Consider the following 19,344-nt stretch of genomic DNA (forward strand, 5'->3'; position numbering starts at 1 on the left):
AAAGAGGACTCAGACTTCTAAATGAAATGTTTGACTATAAAGCTGCTTAGAATGAAGGTTTTCTGGAAGTCATTCGTATAATTTTCTACTTAACCAGAAACCATTTCCCCTGTAAACGCTCAAAATCATGTTGATGTACTGTGTTGGAGTTTACACTGATCAATAAATATCTCAAGCTAGAAAAAAAAAACAAACATGCATTCTTAATTTTTATTAAGTCCAGTTTATCAGCTTTTTCTTTTATGGACCATATCTTTTGTTGGTATGTCTAAGACATCTTTGCCTCATCCAAAGCCATTTACCTTTGTTTTCTTTTTAAGTTTAACAATTTTAGGATTTACATTTGTATCTATGATGCATTTTGAGTTAATTTTTATGTATGGTATAAGGGGTGGATTGAAACTTCATTTCTTTTGCATGTGAACAGTCACTGCAAAGGCTATTCTTTTTGCCACTTAATTGCTCTTGAAACTTCTTTGAAGCATTGACCATATATGTCTGGGTCTATTACCACCATTTCTATTCTGTTCAATTGATCTATTTGTCTAGATTTACCTCAATTTTTCTCACACTAAATTACTGTAGCTTTATTATAAGTGTTGAAATAGGTTAGTAGAAGTCTTCCAAGTTTGTCTCTTTTTCTCAAAGTTATTTAGACTCTTCTAGGTCCTTTGTTTTCATTATAAATTTTAGAATTGGTTTGTTAATTTCTACAAAAAAGATTATTAGGATTTGGGATGGGATTGCTTTGACTCTATAGGTCAATTTGGGGATAATTGACTTTTTTTTAATTTTTCTTAAATTTTTTTAAACTTTTTTTTTTAAGTTTATTTCTGAGACAGGGAGAGACAGAGCATGAACAGGGGAGGGTCAGAGAGAGGGAGACACAGAATCCGAAACAGGCTCCAGGCTCCGAGCTGTCAGCACAGAGTCCGACGCGGGGCTCGAACTCACGGACCGCGAGATCATGACCTGAGCTGAAGTTGGCTGCTTAACCGACTGAGCCACCCAGGCGCCCCTAAATTGACTTCTAAATATTATTGACTATTCTATGAACACACCATATCTCTCCATGTATTTAGGGCCTCTTTATTTTATTTTTATTTTTTATTAAATATAATTTATTGTCAAATTGGTTTCTATGCAACACCCAGTGCTCATCCCAACAGGTGCCCTCCTTAATGCCCATCAGCCACTTTCCCCTCTCCCCCACCCTTCCACCAACCCTTAGTTTGTTCACAGTCCTTAAGAGTCTCTTATAGTTTACCTCCTTCCCTCTCTGTAACTTTCCTCCCCCTCCTCCTCCCCCATGGTCTTCTGTTAAGTTTCTCAGGATCCACATATGGGTGAAAACATGGTATTTGTCTTTCTCTGCCTGACTTATTTCACTTAGCATAATACCCTCCAGTTCCATCCATGTTGCTGCAAATGGCCAGATTTCATTCTTTCTCATTGCCAACTGGTATTCCATTGTATATGTACTCCACATCTTCTTTATCCATTCATCAGTTGAGGGACATTTAGGCTCTTTCCATAATTTAGCCATTGTTGAAAGTGCTGCTATAAACATTGGGGTACATGTGCCCTATGCATCAGCACTCCTGATCTATTTAGGGCTTCTTTAATTTCCCTAAGTAGTTTTCAGTGAGCAGATCCTGCACATTTTTTGGTCAAATTTATTCCTAAGTATTTCAGATTTATAATGCTATTGCATATAGAAGTACAACCGATTTTTGTACATTTAACTTTGTGTCCTGCAACCTTCTGAACTTTCTTTTTCAAAATAAAACTTTTTTAAAAAGTTGTTCATATTATTCCCCTTTTCTTTCTTTCTTTCTCTTTTCTTTCTTTCTTTCTTTCTTTCTTTCTTTCTTTCTTGTTATTAATTTAATAGGTTTTTTTTTCCAAATTTTTTATTTAAATTCTAGTTAACATGTAATGTAATACTGGTTTCAGGAATAGAATTCAGTGATTCATCACTTACATATAAAACCCAGTGCTCATAACAAGCACGCTCCTCAATACCCATCACCCATTTAGCCCATCCCGCCCCCCCCCCCCCATCAACCCTCAGTTTGTTCTCTATGGTTAAGGGTCTCTTATGGTTTCCTTCCCTTTTTTTTCCTTTTCCCATATGTTCATCTGTTTTGTTTCTTAAATTCCATATGAGTGAAATCATATGGTATTTGACTTTCTCTGACTTATTTCGCTAAGCATAATTCACTGTAGCTACATTGATGTTGTTGCAAATGGCAAGATTTCATTCTTTTTGATGGCTAAGTAGTATTCCATTGTATATACATGCCACATCTTCTTTATCCATTGTCCTTCCTTATTATCCTTTCAGTATGTGTAGAATCTATTTTTATGTCAACTCTGTCATTCTTGATATTGGCAATTTGTATCTTTCTTCTTTTTTCTCTAAACAATCTGGCTGTAGGTTTAATAATTTTATTGATTTCTCAAAGAATTACCTTCTGGGGTGCCGGGGTAACTCAGTGGTTAAGCATCTGACTTTGGCTCAGGTCATGCCCTGCTTTGGATGAGCCCTGCTTCTCTCTCTGCCCCCGACCCCTCTGCCTCCCTCTGCCCCTCCTGAGATTCTCTCTCTCTCTACCCCTCACTCACTTGCGTCCTCTCTCTGTCTCAAAAAAAAAAAAAAAAAAAAAAAAATTCTGGTTTCATTGATTTTTTTTTTGTTTTGTTGATTTTGCTCTAATCTTTATTTTCTCTTTTGTTAGTTTTTATTTATTTTTTTTTGTTTCTAAACTAATATATGTTAGATGGAACTTAGTAACATGTTACATATGTAGCATAGAAAACCTTTTTGTAGGGTAGGTGTTCACTGCTAGCAATTTGTCTTTAAGAGCTGCTTTAGATGCTCTTTTGCTTTCACTTTGATTCATTTTTTGACCGTGTGGCTAGAGAACATACTTTACATGACTTGCATCTTTTTAAATTTATTGATACTTATTTTGCAATCTTGGTAAATGTTCTTTGTGTTGTTGGAAAGAATTTGTATCTTGCCATTCGTGAAAATATTCTATAAATATCAATTTGGTCAAGTTGGTTGATGGTATTATCCAAGTCCTCTATGTCTCTACTGATTTCTATCTGTATGCACTTTTAATAATTGAGAAAAGTGCTTTTCCTACTATACTTGAGACTTTGTCTCTTTCTCATTGATTCCATTAGTTTTTATTTCATGTATTTGGAAGCTCTGCTGTTTTTGAATAGGATGTCAGTGAGAAATCCAGAAGTTTTGAGGTCGTTTAAGAACACAAGGTATGGGTAGGTAAATGACAGACCTCAGGATTATGTTATGGGAGTTTTAGGAAACATCTGGCCCCACATGCTAGCTCTAACTAGAGTGATTTATTTTTAGGCTTTGCAGCCCAGAGATTAATTGCTCCATCTAGGTTACAGTATCTATTTTAATCAAATTATAACATGTCAAGATAAAGAACCAAAAGAATTATCATCACAAATATTAGGTTGAATCATATACAGTTGTTAACATTTGCCTTTGACCTACAAAAATGGTAGTTTCTCACAAAGCAAGGAATTTTGTTCATTATGGTATTCAGAATAGTGAAACACTGGGAGCTATGTACATGTTTTATATCATAGCATTTTACAGAATCGTGAAAACTTGGGAGGTAAACCTAAATGTCACATGATAAATCATGCCATATGCCTATCATGGAATTAAAGTGAATGTTTTGGGAGATGATTTAATAACTCCCTTTATATTCTCATCCAGTTTTAAGACATTAAATTCCATCTATGTATGTTGGCAGCTCCCAAATTTGTATCTGAAGTCCAAGTGCTCACAAAATCCAGACTCAGACATTCAATTTCCTGTTCATCATTTCCATGGATATCTAATCAATTTTTGAAATTTAACATGTCCAAACTTGAACTTCTGATCTTTCTCCAAAGCGTGTTCTCCCCACATCCTTACTTAACAGAATTTCTAGCTTCATCCTTCCAGTTGTTCAGGCCAAAATGCTTAGAGTTATTCTAGACTTTTTTTTCGCTCATCCCCCACAATCCATCAGGAAATTCTCTGCCTTTAGTTTCAAAATACACCAAGTACCCAACACTTTCCATCACCTTCATTGCTACCCCTGTGGTCTTCTTTCCTTTACACTGCAAAAGCCTCCTACCCTTTTTAACTGAAGTTTCAAATATGTATTATATATTTTTAATATATATATACACACATACACACATATATTTTAAATTAAAGTCAATATTTTAAAGGGTAGTGATGTAAATCATACAGATACATGTGGACCAAGTTCAAATGGACATGGCAGACAATTTCTGCTCTAAATCATTGCACCATAAAGTTTGGAGACATTGCTCTATTGTCTCTTTTCCTCCTGCATTTTCCTACTCCCCTCCTTTGTTTCCTCCACAACTGAATATAAGGACCTGGGGCAGTTATCAGTTTATTGCCTCTCAGCTCCAAATCTACCCTTTATTGCCTGTTCTGTGACAATGAAGCTAGACCCTTCTGTAAACATTTTTCCTTTGCCAGCTGGCACAATGTTAACCTTTGTCAGTAGAATGCACTGGAGAGAGGGCGCCTGGGTGACTCAGTCGGTTCAGTGTCAGACTCTAGTGCAGGTCATGATCTCGCGATTTGTGAGCTCGACCCGTGTTGGGCTCTGTGCTGACAGCCCAGAGCCTGGAGTCCACTTTAGATTGTGTGTCTCCCTCTCTCTCTGCCCCTCCCCTGTTCACTCACTCTTTCTCAAATGAACATTAAAAAAAAAAAAAAAATGGCACTGGAAATGCACTGGAGGAGGGAGTTCCGCTTCCTGTTTCTGCTGTGCTCCCCTCTGCAAGCTTCTGCAGTGGGAAGCTCCTGGCTCACCTCATACTCAGCAGCTCACCTCGTGTGGCATTCCCTTGGGTGGTCTGCACTGAGTTTTACTGGTATAGCACCTGTCCATGGATGGCTTCCCTGGCACCACCTTCAGTAGCTTCCCAGCAGCTTCTGGGATATGGCATTTCCCCACGGATGCTTCCTTGGTACCTGAGGGCAGATTCCCAAGTGCCACTGGTGCATCAACTGAGTAAACTTCTTTGACATCTAGTGGACCTTGGTGTTACCCTTTCTAACAAAATCTGGCTCTCAGCCTGAGGGAAAGGGCATTTTAAGCCTACGGTTAGTGGCTGCTTCCTATAGATGCTATTGTTTATTTATTTTTGCTATTCTTGTATTAAGCGTTTTTTGTTGCTTAGTAAATAAATCCTCTATTATTCTAATTTCTTATTATAGTTTATGATGGTTAATCAAACGTATTTAATCAAACATTCTGAATATTTCTGTGAAAATGTGCTTTGGACAAGATTAATATTTACATTGGTGGCCTTCAAGTAATGCAGATTACCCTCCATAATGTGGGTAGGCTTCATCAAATCAGTTGAAGGCCTGAACAGAACACAGAGTGACCTTCTCTGAGCAAGAAGGAAGTCTGTCAGCAGATTGCCTTTGGACTTGAACTACAACGCTTCTCTGGCTGTCCAGCCTACCAGCCTACCCTGTAGATTTTGGATTTATCAAGTCTCTAAAATTGCATTAGCCAATTCCTTAAAATAAACCTGTGTGTGTGTGTGTATACACACACACACACACACACACACACACATATATATGTATATGTGTGTGTGTGTGTATATAAACACACACACATACACACACACACACAAACACATGACTTCTTGGTTCTTTTTCTCTAGAGAACTCTCATACATAGTTTTTTACATTCAACCCCCCCAGGGGTGATGGGCTGGCTCAGTTGGTACAGCATTCAACTCTTGATCTTGGGGTCATGAGTTCAAGCCCCATGTTGGGCATGGATTTTACTAAAAAAAAAAAAAAAAAAAAAAAAAAAAAAATCCATCCCTCTTAAAATAGCTTATGGTTTCTGTCTCTTGATTGGATCCTGACAAATATATCCTTGTTTTCCCCTGAACTCCTAATCTATTCATGCAAGTGCCTACTAAGCTTCTCTACTTGGATGTCTAATAGGCATTCCAAAGTTAGGTTCAAAAGTAATTTTTTTTTCAGTGTTTATTTTTGAGAGAGAGAGTGCAGTAACAGGGAAGGAAGGGGCAGAGAGAGAGGAGGACAGAGGATCTGAAGCAGGCTCTGCACTGACAGCAGAGAGCCTGATGCTGGGCTTAAACTCATGAACCATGAGATCGTGACCTGAGCCGAAGTCAGACACTTCACCGTCTGAGCTGCATAGGCACCCCAAAAGTAAGCTCCTGATGTTGGTCCTGCAGCCTTGTTTTCTCCTACACTTTTTCTAATCCCAGTTAAGGGCATCTCCATTTGCATTGAGGCCTTCTCTAGCTAACCCATTTATAATTGCAGTCCTTCTCCAAGTGGCCCAATCATACTTTCAGTCTCTCTTCTTTGCTTGTTATTGTTATCTAAGTATAATGTGTATTACTTCTCCTGTTCACTATTTAACTCCTTCATTAGAAAACAAATTCCAAAAAAAAAAAAAAGAGAATATAAATCCCATAACAGCAGGAATTTGATGTATATGTATGTTTAAAATGCTATATGCAGGGGTGCCTGTGTGGCTCAGTCAGTTAAGTGTCCAACTTCAGCACAGGTCATGATCTCAAGGTTCATGAGTTTGAGCCCCACATCGGGCTCTGTGCTGATGGCTTGGAGCCTGGAGCCTGGAGCCTGCTTCAGATTCTGTGTCTCCCTCTCTCTGTCCCTCCCCCAATCATTCTGTCTCTCACTCTCAAAAATAAACATTTAAATTTTTTAAAATGCTATATGCAAAAAAATAAATAATTTAAAAAATAAATAAAATGCTGTATGCCCGTATCTTTTTTTTTTTTAAATTTTTTTTTTCAACGTTTATTTATTTTTGGGACAGAGAGAGACAGAGCATGAACGGGGGAGGGGCAGAGAGAGAGGGAGACACAGAATCGGAAACAGGCTCCAGGCTCTGAGCCATCAGCCCAGAGCCTGATGCGGGGCTCGAACTCACGGACCGTGAGATCGTGACCTGGCTGAAGTCGGACGCTTAACCGACTGCGCCACCCAGGCGCCCCTGTATGCCCGTATCTTAAAGCAATGACTTAAGTAATGCTTACAATGGGTAGTCAATGAAACCTTGCCTTCTATTATTTTTGAGTGTCTTAAGAATACTTCCCTTTCCTAAGTTCATAAATGCATTCTGTATTTCCTCTAAAAATTTTATTTCTCCTTTTTCGTTTAGGCTTTTACGCCAAGAACGGATTTTTCTGTATGGTTTTCTTGAACCTTAAAAAAAACTGTTTTTTAAACCTCTTCTGGATAACCAGTTGCCCAGCAGGAGTATTTTTACTACTTACTTAATGGTTTTGGTTTATCGCTCTACTTTCTGAAATCACTTACCACTCAGTATTAAGATTCTGTAATAACAAAGCAAAACAAAGTATCAACCCCACAGTTTTATTTGTAAAGAACAAAGCATGAAAAGTCATATTTAAATGTACTCCAAAACCTGAAAAACCCACGTCAGTTTCTCTGATATGTATGTTAAAGTGCTTGATATCACAATACTCTTTAAATTTTATATTATGTTCAGATGAGAAAAAAAAAATCCAGTTCTGATGCATTGTTAACAATACAAAGAAACACAATATAATTTAAATGCAGAAATGTTCATTTTTTAAAAAAAGATACACAGGGTACATTTACACACGGCTCAAGTGTAACATAGAAGGATTTTTCTATGTTTAACACCCTCAGCTGATTGACAACAGGAACTCCTTACCATACCTCTCTGCTGTGAACAAGGTTTGGAACAGACTGGAGCCACACACAAATTCATTCAGGAAATTGGATCGAGCATGATTCCCTCCCACATAACCCAAGGATGCCCTGGATTCCTTTAGATGAGGAGAAATTTTTTGATATATATTTTTGTCCCTCTGGTGTCAACTGCTCAATGTGATACATTTCTGGAGCTAATCTTTATTCTGTCCTTGAGAGGATGATCAGCTCCAGGAAGATCTGGGACAATGCATTTCTTCTTGGATTCCTCTGATCATCAGTACCCTCTTCAAAACAGGTTGGAAATCCAAGAGATTTGTAAATGTATTTTAATAGGAATAAAGGACCTAGAAGTTTATTATTCGTTTCTGTCTCTTTTTAAAGCTAAATGGTAACGTAACAAATGCTTAGGAAAGAAACAGGGACTTCAAAAGAAACTGATGACTGGGAAACAGGATTCATTTTATAAAAGTAGAGAGGAGGCCACGACTCCATTCTCAATGAAGGTATGTTAATACTGAAATATAAATAGCTAAGGTTCAGATTGTCCCTTCAACATGTTGAAAAGGATAGCTTCTGTAAACCTCACAGAGAAAATACAATACTCAAAGTGAAAATCTACTGAAAAATCATAATTCTTAGCAGAAAGAAGATATTTCGATTAAGAGCTACACTTTCAATGCTGTCAAATAAATATTTCCCTGGGGATCTGAGGTCCACATCTGTTGCCTCCTGTTTCAAAATATCTTAGAGGCATCAACATATACTACACACAAACTGTTACGTATAGTTTCTACCTCTCTTTCACTTACATTTACATACAACAGTGCTTTATTCCAAAAAAAGGAGATACAAGCAATTCAGTATTTCCCCTGTATCATTCATCATTCATGTAGTGTGACAGAAGCTCATTAAAATGATTTTTTAAAAAGGCATGTTAAAGTAAATGTCACAGGGTCACAAAGATTCAAAAATGTCTGCAACATTTAAAATAAATTTTAGAGGGCAACTGCAGACTCTTGCAAGGTTTAGGTTTCTTATATCAGATTCTTGCTCCCAGTGGGAAAGGGGAGGGAGAGGGCGCCTTGGGAAGCCTTGCTTTTGTTCTCTATAAGGCCCATTTTACCCCAACTGGAATGGCACTTTATGCTACTCCACGCTGAGCCTCAGTCATTTTTATGGCATTGGTGAGCCCCAACCAGGGCACCGCTTGTAGGGCCTCACACGTATTACCAACGAGTGTAATGCCGCTGTCAGAAAGGCTGACATTAGGAGTTTCAGGACATTTGGAAAACACTTGGAAATTAGATGTTTCAGGAGGTAATATTTTTGGCAATTTAGTTTTAAAATAATTTCCTCTTAAGCTATTATTATGTGAAAATACTAATTATGGTTCCAGGCATTACTTTTAATTTATTCTGAGGAAAAAAAAATTACAAAGTTGATTTTTACTTACTTTAACTTTGAGGTGTAATTATATAAAGCAATATACTGATTTAAAAAATTAATATAGCAAAAAGGATACCTCTAAATAGGTACGGTCCTTCCAAAAGTCGGTTATGTACATTCATTCTAAAGGTTCTGCTACTGTCCTGCTCAAAATATTCTGGTATTGGCTTAGGGACAGTTATAAGCCACATAAGAGAGAAGTCTTATTTCTTTAGAATAATTTCCTTGCGGCCTCAAACTCTGCTTAAGCATCCTTTTTATTAATCAATTTGGATCGTAAGGACTTTTTGTTGTTTCCGAATATTAAATTTCTTCTGAAAGGTCAAGATTTACCATCACTGGCAATACTCAAAAGAATGGGCTGTAGGCCATTCAGATGGCTCAGAAGGAGGTCCCCACATGTTTGGAGTCCTGGCTGTATCACTGGAATAAGTATATGGGCTCCTGATGTGACCAATTCAAAGGGCTCAGCACTCTAGAAGATGTGTCAGTTCTGGTGTGACTATTTCTTGTGAAAGTGGTCATTCCCATTGTTATGGTCCTATCACACAGAGTGGGATAAAACTTTACGTATAATTTATTTTTGGGTATTACTTTTAATGTAATGGTTTTATTCCTAGGCCCCAAATCCAATTTTGCTCCCAGTTTTTATAACATTTAATTCTCAACCACTTCAGAACCATTTGTTAAAAAGAATGTTAATCCTTATAAATGCTTATTATAAATGGATAGTAATATTTGTATCCTACTTGCTTGGGTGTATGAATAAAGATCCAGGGGTAAAAAGACTTAATATGAATGCCTCGGAGCTCAGTGTCACGCAGTCTTGGTGTAATAAAAAACATGAGTTCTAGACTCTGTTGTCACTGACCAGCTGTGGGGTAAGTATTTAATCTCTCCGATCCTCAAGTGTTCCCATCTGTAAAATGGTCACTCAATGCTAGCCTGCTCACCTAAGTCATCCTTCGGCTGCCCAGAGTGTGCCAGAAGCATGGTCTTATGAGGAAGGTAATAAGAATAAAACCCTGCCCTGATCATTCAGTGGTTTCTGATCACGGCAACACAAGAACCTGTGTGAAATGGGTTCTGGACGTCTCCCATAATAGACTTTCCATGATCCTGGAAGAGCTGCGTTGTTACGCACACTTTTGACTCAGGCGAACAAATCTCCAGTCTACCCAAGTCACCCAAAAACCTGTTCTTAAACCCTTCGTGGGTCTCTAAATGTGGCCTTCAACTCCCCGTTCCTCCTCAAATACTAAGTTAGATATTAAAAGGGGATGTGCCTTGGTCGCCTGGCTGAATACAGTGCTTGATAAGGGAGTGAGGCACTTGTTCATTAGTTTCTTCCTTCAGGAAAGAAGAGCAACAATACTGGTGGCTAAAGCCCAGGACCCTCAAGATCGTACGGGGGTCCTGAGAGGCCATGGCTTTGCTTCTCAGCCACAACTGGGAACAAAACCCGGCGCAGTGCTGGGGCAATTTCACTGCTAACAATGTGCAAATGCCTAATTGGTTACAGGACCTACCATAAACGAAGTCTTAAGGTAACTAGCTAAAACCACGTTTATTTAACTTCCTTATAAAATACCCAACTGGAAAGTTACTCACAATGTTTGGTCTTCCAAAACTGTCGCCTCTGGTTCTGCTCCCATTTTGTCAGTCTATGCTCTACTGGCTTTTACCTTCTCTGGGCCAGTTGTTTTACATTTATTACCCCTTCTTAGAAAAGGAACATAAAACTTGCCCTGAAACACCCAGAAAGGGTTCATTCTTTCTCTTTCCCTCTGTTATTTGCATTATCATGGTCAACAAATACTTTCACAAAAACATTCCAAGCTACACCAAGCCCTCCTCCTTCTTAGACATTCCTTCCATTTCCTGAGAGGGGGATGGGCACAGGAAGGGGGGGAGGTGACTGGAACCTAACAAAGACAGGGTTTGAGATTATCCTTGAGGTAAGAACTGCTGCAGGGCGTAGATGGCCAAATTATAAGTGCAGAATCAAACTGCCGTTTGCAGTTCTTATAACTGTAAGACCAACACTTTGAAATTCACATCTCCTCAAAGTACCTCACATAACAAGAATAAAAATGCCAAGAATGAAGTTAGTCTAGGCTAATCTTTCCAAAGTGTAAAGAAGTGATAATCCTACAATTTAACATACTTCTCAGGGCTTTGTGTGTTCTCTTTCCAGTTCAGCCAAGCTCCTGGGGTCCAGTATTTAAAATATTTGAACTGTATCTTTATCTTGTGCCGACGGAAAAAGATTTTCCAAAAGACTGGAGAAGTGACTCAATTCAAATGTATGAAACCAATTGTAACTTAAAATATAGAAGTGAGGACTATCACATACAGTAGGTAAAGCTGTTTACATTCACAATACAAAGGATCAGACACACCAGGATGGATGGCTACGACATAACAATGCATTCTGGGTTCCTTTGTGATACCTGGAGGGAAAAAATAAGCCCGACTGGGTTGCACTGTAATTACGTGTTTACTGGCTTCTTCCTGGCTAGCACCACTCTTTCCCTCCCAACTCCCAATGTGGTTAAGCTACTTATGTTAAGTCACAGGAATATTCAATCTAAGAAAAGTATCTTATTAGAGTAATATAATTTCTTAAAGAAGATAGCATATTTACACACATCTAACACATGAAAATACTCTATTTTATACTAAATTCCAGGTTCAAATGAACTACAATACAGCATTTTGCCTTGTCTGTAGTGTGAGGATTGTTCAAATTGGGGAATATGGTGTGTTGCCCCCTGCAGTGACTCACTACCTTATCAGACAAGTCCAAATCGGTCCCCATAGTTGGGGAAGGTTCAGGAGCAAGGGGTCTGGACTGAGAGCTTCTAGCCAGTTGGGTTACACATCCACTCCTTTGATGAGTGATCCTTCCAAGACTATGGTGAAGTCCTGAATGGTCTGCAGAATGCGGATGAGAGAGTTGACAGTCATGCGGTCTCGCAGGAGGGCACTCTCCTCATACATTCGGGTAATGGCAGGACATTCGGCTAAGAGTGGGATCCACTGTGGGAGCAGGCGATCCCTACAGAGTCAAAGAGAAAGAAGTCCTGAGCCCTGCCCATCTTGCTGCAGAACAACACACGTTAGAACTTTCAATGGGAAGGCGTAGGACTGGATGGAGCAAAATCCAGCCAAGTTCTCAGGTCAGCAGAGGAGAAACCAAATTCAAGATTTTGGAAATTTGCTGGTTAAAAAGATACAGTAATGATACAGTGTTAATGGGAAAACCCAAGAGACTGAAAATAAGTTTGGGCAAATTGGCCATAAGGACCTACCCACATTAAAGAGATTCTCTATTCTGATTTAACACTTAAAAAAAAAAAGAGGCAGAAAGTCATTTTGTATCTCTTTTTTACAGGGGTGTTACTCAGACATCTGTGGCAAGGCATGCCAAAGTACGCTGACCCTTTGGGAAGAAAGACTGCATTAAATAGTCAGGATTAGCATTAAAAAAAAAAAAAACTTATACAACGTAACAAGGAACAAAAGGAAAGAAAAACATTAAGTGGATTTTACAAACCAAAAGAGGGGTTGCATTGGTCTAATAAATCAGAACAAGAGATAAAAGGAGATAAGGATCATGTTTAAAAGGAATTTTAAAAGCATAGCTGAAACTGGGCCCTTTTATTAAGAAGAAATATAGAACTTAGTTTTATAAACCAGTTCTTTCAGGAGGACATCTCAACCTTCAGTGTGTCCTGATTAACCTCTGACATTAGTTACCTGCCACTAAATATCTAAGACATCCTTATCGAGCATCTCTCAATATGCCTTTTGTTTTTTTTAAAGTTTATTATTTTTTTTGTAGTAATCTCTACACCCAACCTCAGGCTCAAACTCATGACCCCGAGATCAAGAGTCACATGCTCTTCTGACTGAACTAGTAGCCAGGAGCCCCTCGATATGCCTTTCATGATAAAAGCAGTCATAACTAGGCCTGCCAATCTCCTGTTGGGGCTCTAGGTCTGTAGAAAAAAAACAAAACAAAACACATTACACAGATAACTTAAAAAAAATCTTGTTCTAAAGGCCTACATGTTTCATTTCTTATAATTCTGACAGCTGTTTAAAAATTAATGGATTGTAAAGCTCCTATGCGTCATTTTCAAAAAATAAAGGGGTAGGGAACTGTCAAAGAGAAGACTTTATATACTTAAGAATTATTTATATCATATGAATTCTACAATGTTATTAAATTTAAAACAACATGGTGAAAAAATTAAAAAAAAAAAAAAGAAAAAAACCAACAACATGGTGCTATAGATACACAACACAAACCCTACACAGTAAATATGCGTATGTGTGTCAAATTCCTTACCAAACTACCCATTACCTATCTACCCACCTTTGGAGCCAGTGTAGTGTAATGGTTGAGAGCTTGGGCACTCAAGTGAGACTGGGTATGAATCTTGGCTCTGCTTCTTTCTAGCTGTGTGACCTTAGGAAGCTTTGTTAACTCGGCTGTACCTTATACATCTGTACAGTGCTACTTCATGTATTGTGGTGGGGAAGTGATAGGAGGATTAAATGAGTACTTAGCATGGTGTCAATACACAGCAAGTACCCAATAAACATAGTTTCATAATAAAAATTGCAATGAAAGGAGCCCATAGGAGAGCTTTGGAAGGGGCATGATCTGAGGCAGCCCCTCCTGGACTTTTGTTCAAAACATAACAAAGATAGGGAAAGTCAAGAACTGGCTTTATACCGTGTTCCAAGGCAAACTAAAATCTGGAATTTGCCGTCCTTTCCAATGTTCCTGGGTGCAGTATTAATAGCATTTACATAGTGGCAGAAGGTTTTGCAGGATGATTTCTGAATAAGGACATCGTCTTCATTGTCTAGAATCTGGTCAGTGGTTTCAAAATAAGCAACCGCTTTCTCTGGGGAAGGAAGTCAGAATCATATCACAATACACATTAATACTTCATACACAGAAAGATTAATCACTTAGTTTATTCTGGAAACACTAATGGTGCTTTGCATTAGAGCCAGTCTGGAAACCAAAATCATTACTTTATCACTGATTTCACGATGAATTCTAGAGGTCCATGTTTCCTGGTGGAACGATATGCTCCGGGAGTTTATTTTCTAATCTAGACTGCATTCCAGAAGGGTGCAAAGTTTACTCTCTTTAGAATACCTTCAAGCAATGGAAACTGGCAAAAAAGAAAAACAGATGGACTCCTCGGTCAAGACTGGAACCTTCTAGGAGTAGCTAGCAAATACATGGTAGCCATCGAGATGTGCCCTCTGTTCTAGTTATACAGTGGCTGGCTGACATTTTGCAATGAAATCCTTGAAATGGAACTGACTCAAGAAATCTGAGGAAGAGATATGTATACATATATTAGAAACAGGAGTAGTAAGATTCTGGGCATTCCAAAAGAAAAAAAAATCACTCCTGGAGGCCTAGCTCTGTTAACCTTTTCTTTGTCTAAAAACTCTAAGTTGGATAAAACCAACCACTTCATCTAGACTATATTTACAAGACACAAAATGATTAATCACCCCTTTAAGAAAACTGGGAATTCTAGAAGAACCGCATTACAAAGCTTATTTAGCAAGCTAGAGTGGTACACTGCAACAGAACTTTCTGTGATGGATGAAATGTTCTGTGTCTGCAAGGTTCCATTTGGTAGCTACTAGGTAAGGCAGGTGTGACTAACGAAGTGAATTTTAAATCTAATTTAAATTAAATAAATTTAAATAGCCACACGTAGCTATGGTAGTGGTTATCATACTGGATAACATAAAGCTAGAGTAATCCTTTTAAAACAAAACAGAGGTTATTTTATGTCATTTATTCCTTAGCTCAAAGCCTTCCGATGACTTCTTATTTCAATCATGATAAAGACCCAACTCCTTGCAAAGGTCTAGAAGGCCCTGAAGCTCCTGGCTCTGGCAGTACACAGCCCTCTCCCCCAGTATCCTCTCACTCTGCCCCACTCGCACTACACTTGCTACTCCATGCAATGGCCAAGCACACTCCAAGCTTGGGGCCTCTGCCCTGGCAGTTCTCTCAGCCTGGAGTGCTCTCTCCCAGATATTCATATGGCTCAATTCCTCACTTCCTTAAAGTCTTTGCTCAAATATCACCTGGTCCACAAAGCGTATAATCACCCCACTTAAAAAAGCACTCTTCACTCCATTTCCTTTCACTTTACTATTTTTTTTCCCAGATCAACCATCACTTTCTAACATACCAGCTGAACTGCATACTTGTTATGTTTTTGTGTTTTATCTGTGTTCCTGTCCCCACCAGAATGTAAGTTTGCCAACCAAAGGAATTTTTGTTTTGTTTACTTATATCTCAACGTGTATCTTTTTTTTTCAAAGTAGGCTCCACACTCAATCTAGGCCTGAACTCATAACCCCAAGATCGGGAGCTGCATACTCTACCGCCTCAATGTGTATCTTGAGCATCTCGAACAGTGAGTGTCTGGAATATTACGGACACTATAATATTTGTCGACTGAATGAAAAGCAAAGAGAGTGCTAATTTGATGTTTTTTTTTTAAAAACATACTCCCTTGTCACTAACCCTTATTTGCTTAAATTCCTGGGTCTTCTAGTTTTCTAAGAAACATTTCAGTGCCTTTATAGTAACATACACCTGTTTTAATTTACCTATGAAGTCCCAGATGAAGACATTCTTGTGAAAGATGCGGGCAGATTTGAAGCCATGGTGGAAGACTTGTTCAAGTGCCACAACCAGGCCATTTTCTCCACACAGCAACACCGTGAGGCTTCCTCTCTGTGGAACAAAACACACAGTGCCAAAGAATAATCTGCTGCACCTACGTTTAAGAAATATACTAGAGAAGGAGCATGTGAGTGGCTCAATTGGATGTCTGACTTCGGCTCAGGTCATGATCTCTCGGCTCATGAGTTCGAGCCCCACATCAGGCTCTCTGCTGTCAGTGTGGAGCCTGCTTCGGATCTTCTGTCCCTCCCTGCCCTCTCACTCATTCATTCATTCATAAACAAACAAATAAAGAAAAAAAAAACAACACTAGAGAAAAGGGTGTTGAAGGTAGCTATGAAGTATGTTCTTGTAGCTACTAGAAAGCTTACAAATAAAAACATACCCTCTACTGTATGTATCATGTATAAAAGTGGCTTTAAAATCATATATATATATATATAATTTTTTTTTAAGTAGAAGTAGACTTCATGCCCACTGTGGAGCCCAATGCAATGCTTAAACTCATGACCCAGAGATCAAACAGGAGTTGAGATCAGGAGTCAAATGCAACACTTCAATGACTGAGCCACCCAGGTGCCCCTAAAATCCTATACATTAAGTTTGACAGATGATCATACCTCTTTTTCAGGTTTATGAAAATGCTTCACAATATTGTTTACAGCTTCCCCAATTCCTTCTTGGATCTGTCCAGCATTGGGTTCTGAAAAAATAATGAACAGCGGCTGAATTCTCATGCAAGGGAAATACACCAAAGTACTATGGGATATCAACTGTGTCCACCCATGCAGGAAATGCTTCACCACAGAGGATGGCTTGTCAGGCGCTCCATGAAACTTGTCTCAGGTCAGTCTGGCCAAGGGGAGGCATCTTGGCACAAAGGAATTGTGATTCCTAGATTCCAATTCCAACCTTACCATTGCAATCTATAACCTTGGTTAAATGTCTAACTTCTGAGTTTGAATTTCCTCAATTTAAAATAGGGAAAACATATACCTCATGGGTCACTGGGAAAAGTGAATGAGATATTGCAGGTGTAAATAACCTGGCATGGTACTTGTCACAAAGTGCTAGCAAGCTCCTGGATCTGAGGAGTGAGGTGGAAAGACCCATGGCATCATTCCAGGTACTCCCTTATCCTACTTAACTCTTGAGTTCCTTAGTGGGCACAGATCAAGGTTTGTGAAGCTCTGAATGGCTAACCTGAAATCTGTGTTTTTGCTACTGTGTTTAAAGTAAAGGGAAGATGCCAGGTACACTGAGGCACCCAAAGCCCAGAACAGCTTCCCTTTCTGGCTATTTAGTCTATCTGGGTACTGCTTCATTCTCCCGGCCTGCACTTGCTCAGGTCTTGTTTTTAAGGGAGACCTTGGTGGGCTGCCTGAATGGGATCTAAACGGCCTTTGCCTCCCCAAACCCAAGAATGGTTAAAAAGAGATATTAAACACATTTTATCTAGGGACAGAAGTAGGTAACACAAAGTTTAAGTATTTGGTACTTTCTTGTGGTGATTAACTCTTACGTTTACATATCACACCATAAAGGACAAACTACACATTCTATTGTTTAAGAATCTTTGAATTCAGGGTTCCTGGGTGGCTCAGTCAGTTAAGCAGCTGACTTCAGCTCAGGTCATGATTTCTTGGTTCATGAGTTTGGGCCCCACATCGGGCTCTGTGCTGACAGAGTAGAGCCTGGAGCCTGCTTTGGATTATGTGTCTCTCTCTCTCTCTCTCTCTCTCTCTGTCCCTCCACCGCTTGCACTCTCTTTCTCTCTCAAAATAAATAAGTAAACCTTATAAAAAAAAAAAAGGAATCTTGAATTCATACTGCTGGAGGATTTCTTGCATAAAACATTCTTCAGGTAAAACTCAAGTAAGTTTTTTTCTTTTCTTTTTTAAGTTTATTTATTTATTTTTGAGAGAGAGAGAGAGTGGAAAGGGGCAGAGAGAAAGGGAGACAGAGGATCTGAAGTCTGCACTGACAGCAGGAAGCCTGATGCAAGGCTCAAACTCACAAACGGCAAGATCATAACCTGAGCCAAAGTTGGATGCTTAACTGACTGAGCCACCCAGGTGCCCCCTCAGGTAAGTTTTTTCTATACCAATGCATAGAAATTGTTAAAATGAAGGACTGATACTGTGGCCTCTTCAGTTGCTACTAATTTTTTTCCTTTCTCTGAATATTTTCTCTTTTTAAGAAAAAAATTTTGTTTTTGTTTTTATTGTTAAGTAACTTCTATGCCCAACATGGGGCTTGAACTCACAACCCGGAGATCAAGAGTCACATGCTTGGGGTGGCTAGGTGGCTCAGTAAGTTAAGCATTGGACTTCGGTTCAGGTCATGATCTCACTGTTCACGGGTTTGAGTCCCACATCGGGCTCTGTGCTGACAACTCAGAGCCCAGAGTCTGCTTCAGATTCTGTGTCTCCCTCTCTCTCTGGCCCTCTCCCACTCACACTCTCTCTCTCAAAAATAAATAAAACGTTAAAAAAAAAGTCACATACTTTACTAAGCCAGCAAGGCACCCTGAGTATTTTCTCTTTTAAACATAAAAATCTAGGGGTGCCCTGGGTGGCTCAGTTAGTTAAGTGTCTGACTCGACTTTAGCTCACGTCATGATCTCACATCTGTGAGTTCAAGCCCCGCACTGGACTCTGTGCTGATGGTGCAGAGCCTGCTTGGGATTCTCCTTCCCGCTCTCTGCCCCTCCTCCACCTACTCTCTCTTTCTCAAAATAAATAAAAATAAACTTAAAAAAAAAAATGAAGATCTATTCTGAAAAGTTTTTAAAAAATAAATGAATTACATATATACTTTTTATTATTTTTACATATTTATTATTTATTTTATTTTTATTTATTATTTATTTATTTTGAGAAAGAGAATGAGTAGGGGAGGGGCAGAGAGAGAAGGAGGGAGAGAGAATCCCAAGTAGGCTTGGATTCTGCACTATCAGTGCAGAGCCCAGTGCAGGGCTTAAACTCATTAACAGTGGGGCGCCTGGGTGGCGCAGTCGGTTAAGCGTCCGACTTCAGCCAGGTCATGATCTCGCGGTCCGTGAGTTCGAGCCCTGCGTCAGGCTCTGGGCTGATGGCTCGGAGCCTGGAGCCTGTTTCGGATTCTGTGTCTCCCTCTCTCTCTGCCCCTCCTCCGTTCATGCTCTGTCTCTCTCTGTCCCAGAAATAAACGTTGAAAAAAAAAAAATTAAAAAAAAAAAATAAACTCATTAACAGTGATCTCTGAAATGAATGGTGACTTTAGCTGAAATCAAGAGTCGGATGCTTAACTGACCGATCCACCCAGGTGCCCCTATTTTGAAAACTTTCATTCATTATAAAATAGCCCT

At 39.1% G+C, this 19,344-nt stretch overlaps 1 protein-coding gene across 6 annotated transcripts in view; it reads right to left on the reverse strand.

Annotated features, from left to right (window-relative positions):
- Positions 1-7,461: 7,461 nt before the first annotated feature.
- DENND5B (DENN domain containing 5B) overlaps positions 7,462-19,344 on the reverse strand; it is a 195,057-nt gene continuing 183,174 nt past the window's right edge. For all 6 annotated transcript variants that reach the window (XM_043562863.1, XM_043562864.1, XM_043562865.1 and 3 more), the window contains 4 exons: positions 16,616-16,698; positions 15,920-16,046; positions 13,998-14,172; positions 7,462-12,311 (listed from right to left, as the gene is read on the reverse strand). In XM_043562863.1, the coding sequence (XP_043418798.1) occupies positions 12,128-12,311; positions 13,998-14,172; positions 15,920-16,046; positions 16,616-16,698 (569 nt within the window). In that variant the 3' untranslated portion in view covers positions 7,462-12,127. The remainder of the gene's footprint in view (positions 12,312-13,997; positions 14,173-15,919; positions 16,047-16,615; positions 16,699-19,344) is intronic.

This window comes from Prionailurus bengalensis, chromosome B4 (genome assembly GCF_016509475.1).
Source record: "Prionailurus bengalensis isolate Pbe53 chromosome B4, Fcat_Pben_1.1_paternal_pri, whole genome shotgun sequence".
NCBI classification, from domain to species: Eukaryota; Metazoa; Chordata; class Mammalia; order Carnivora; family Felidae; genus Prionailurus; species Prionailurus bengalensis.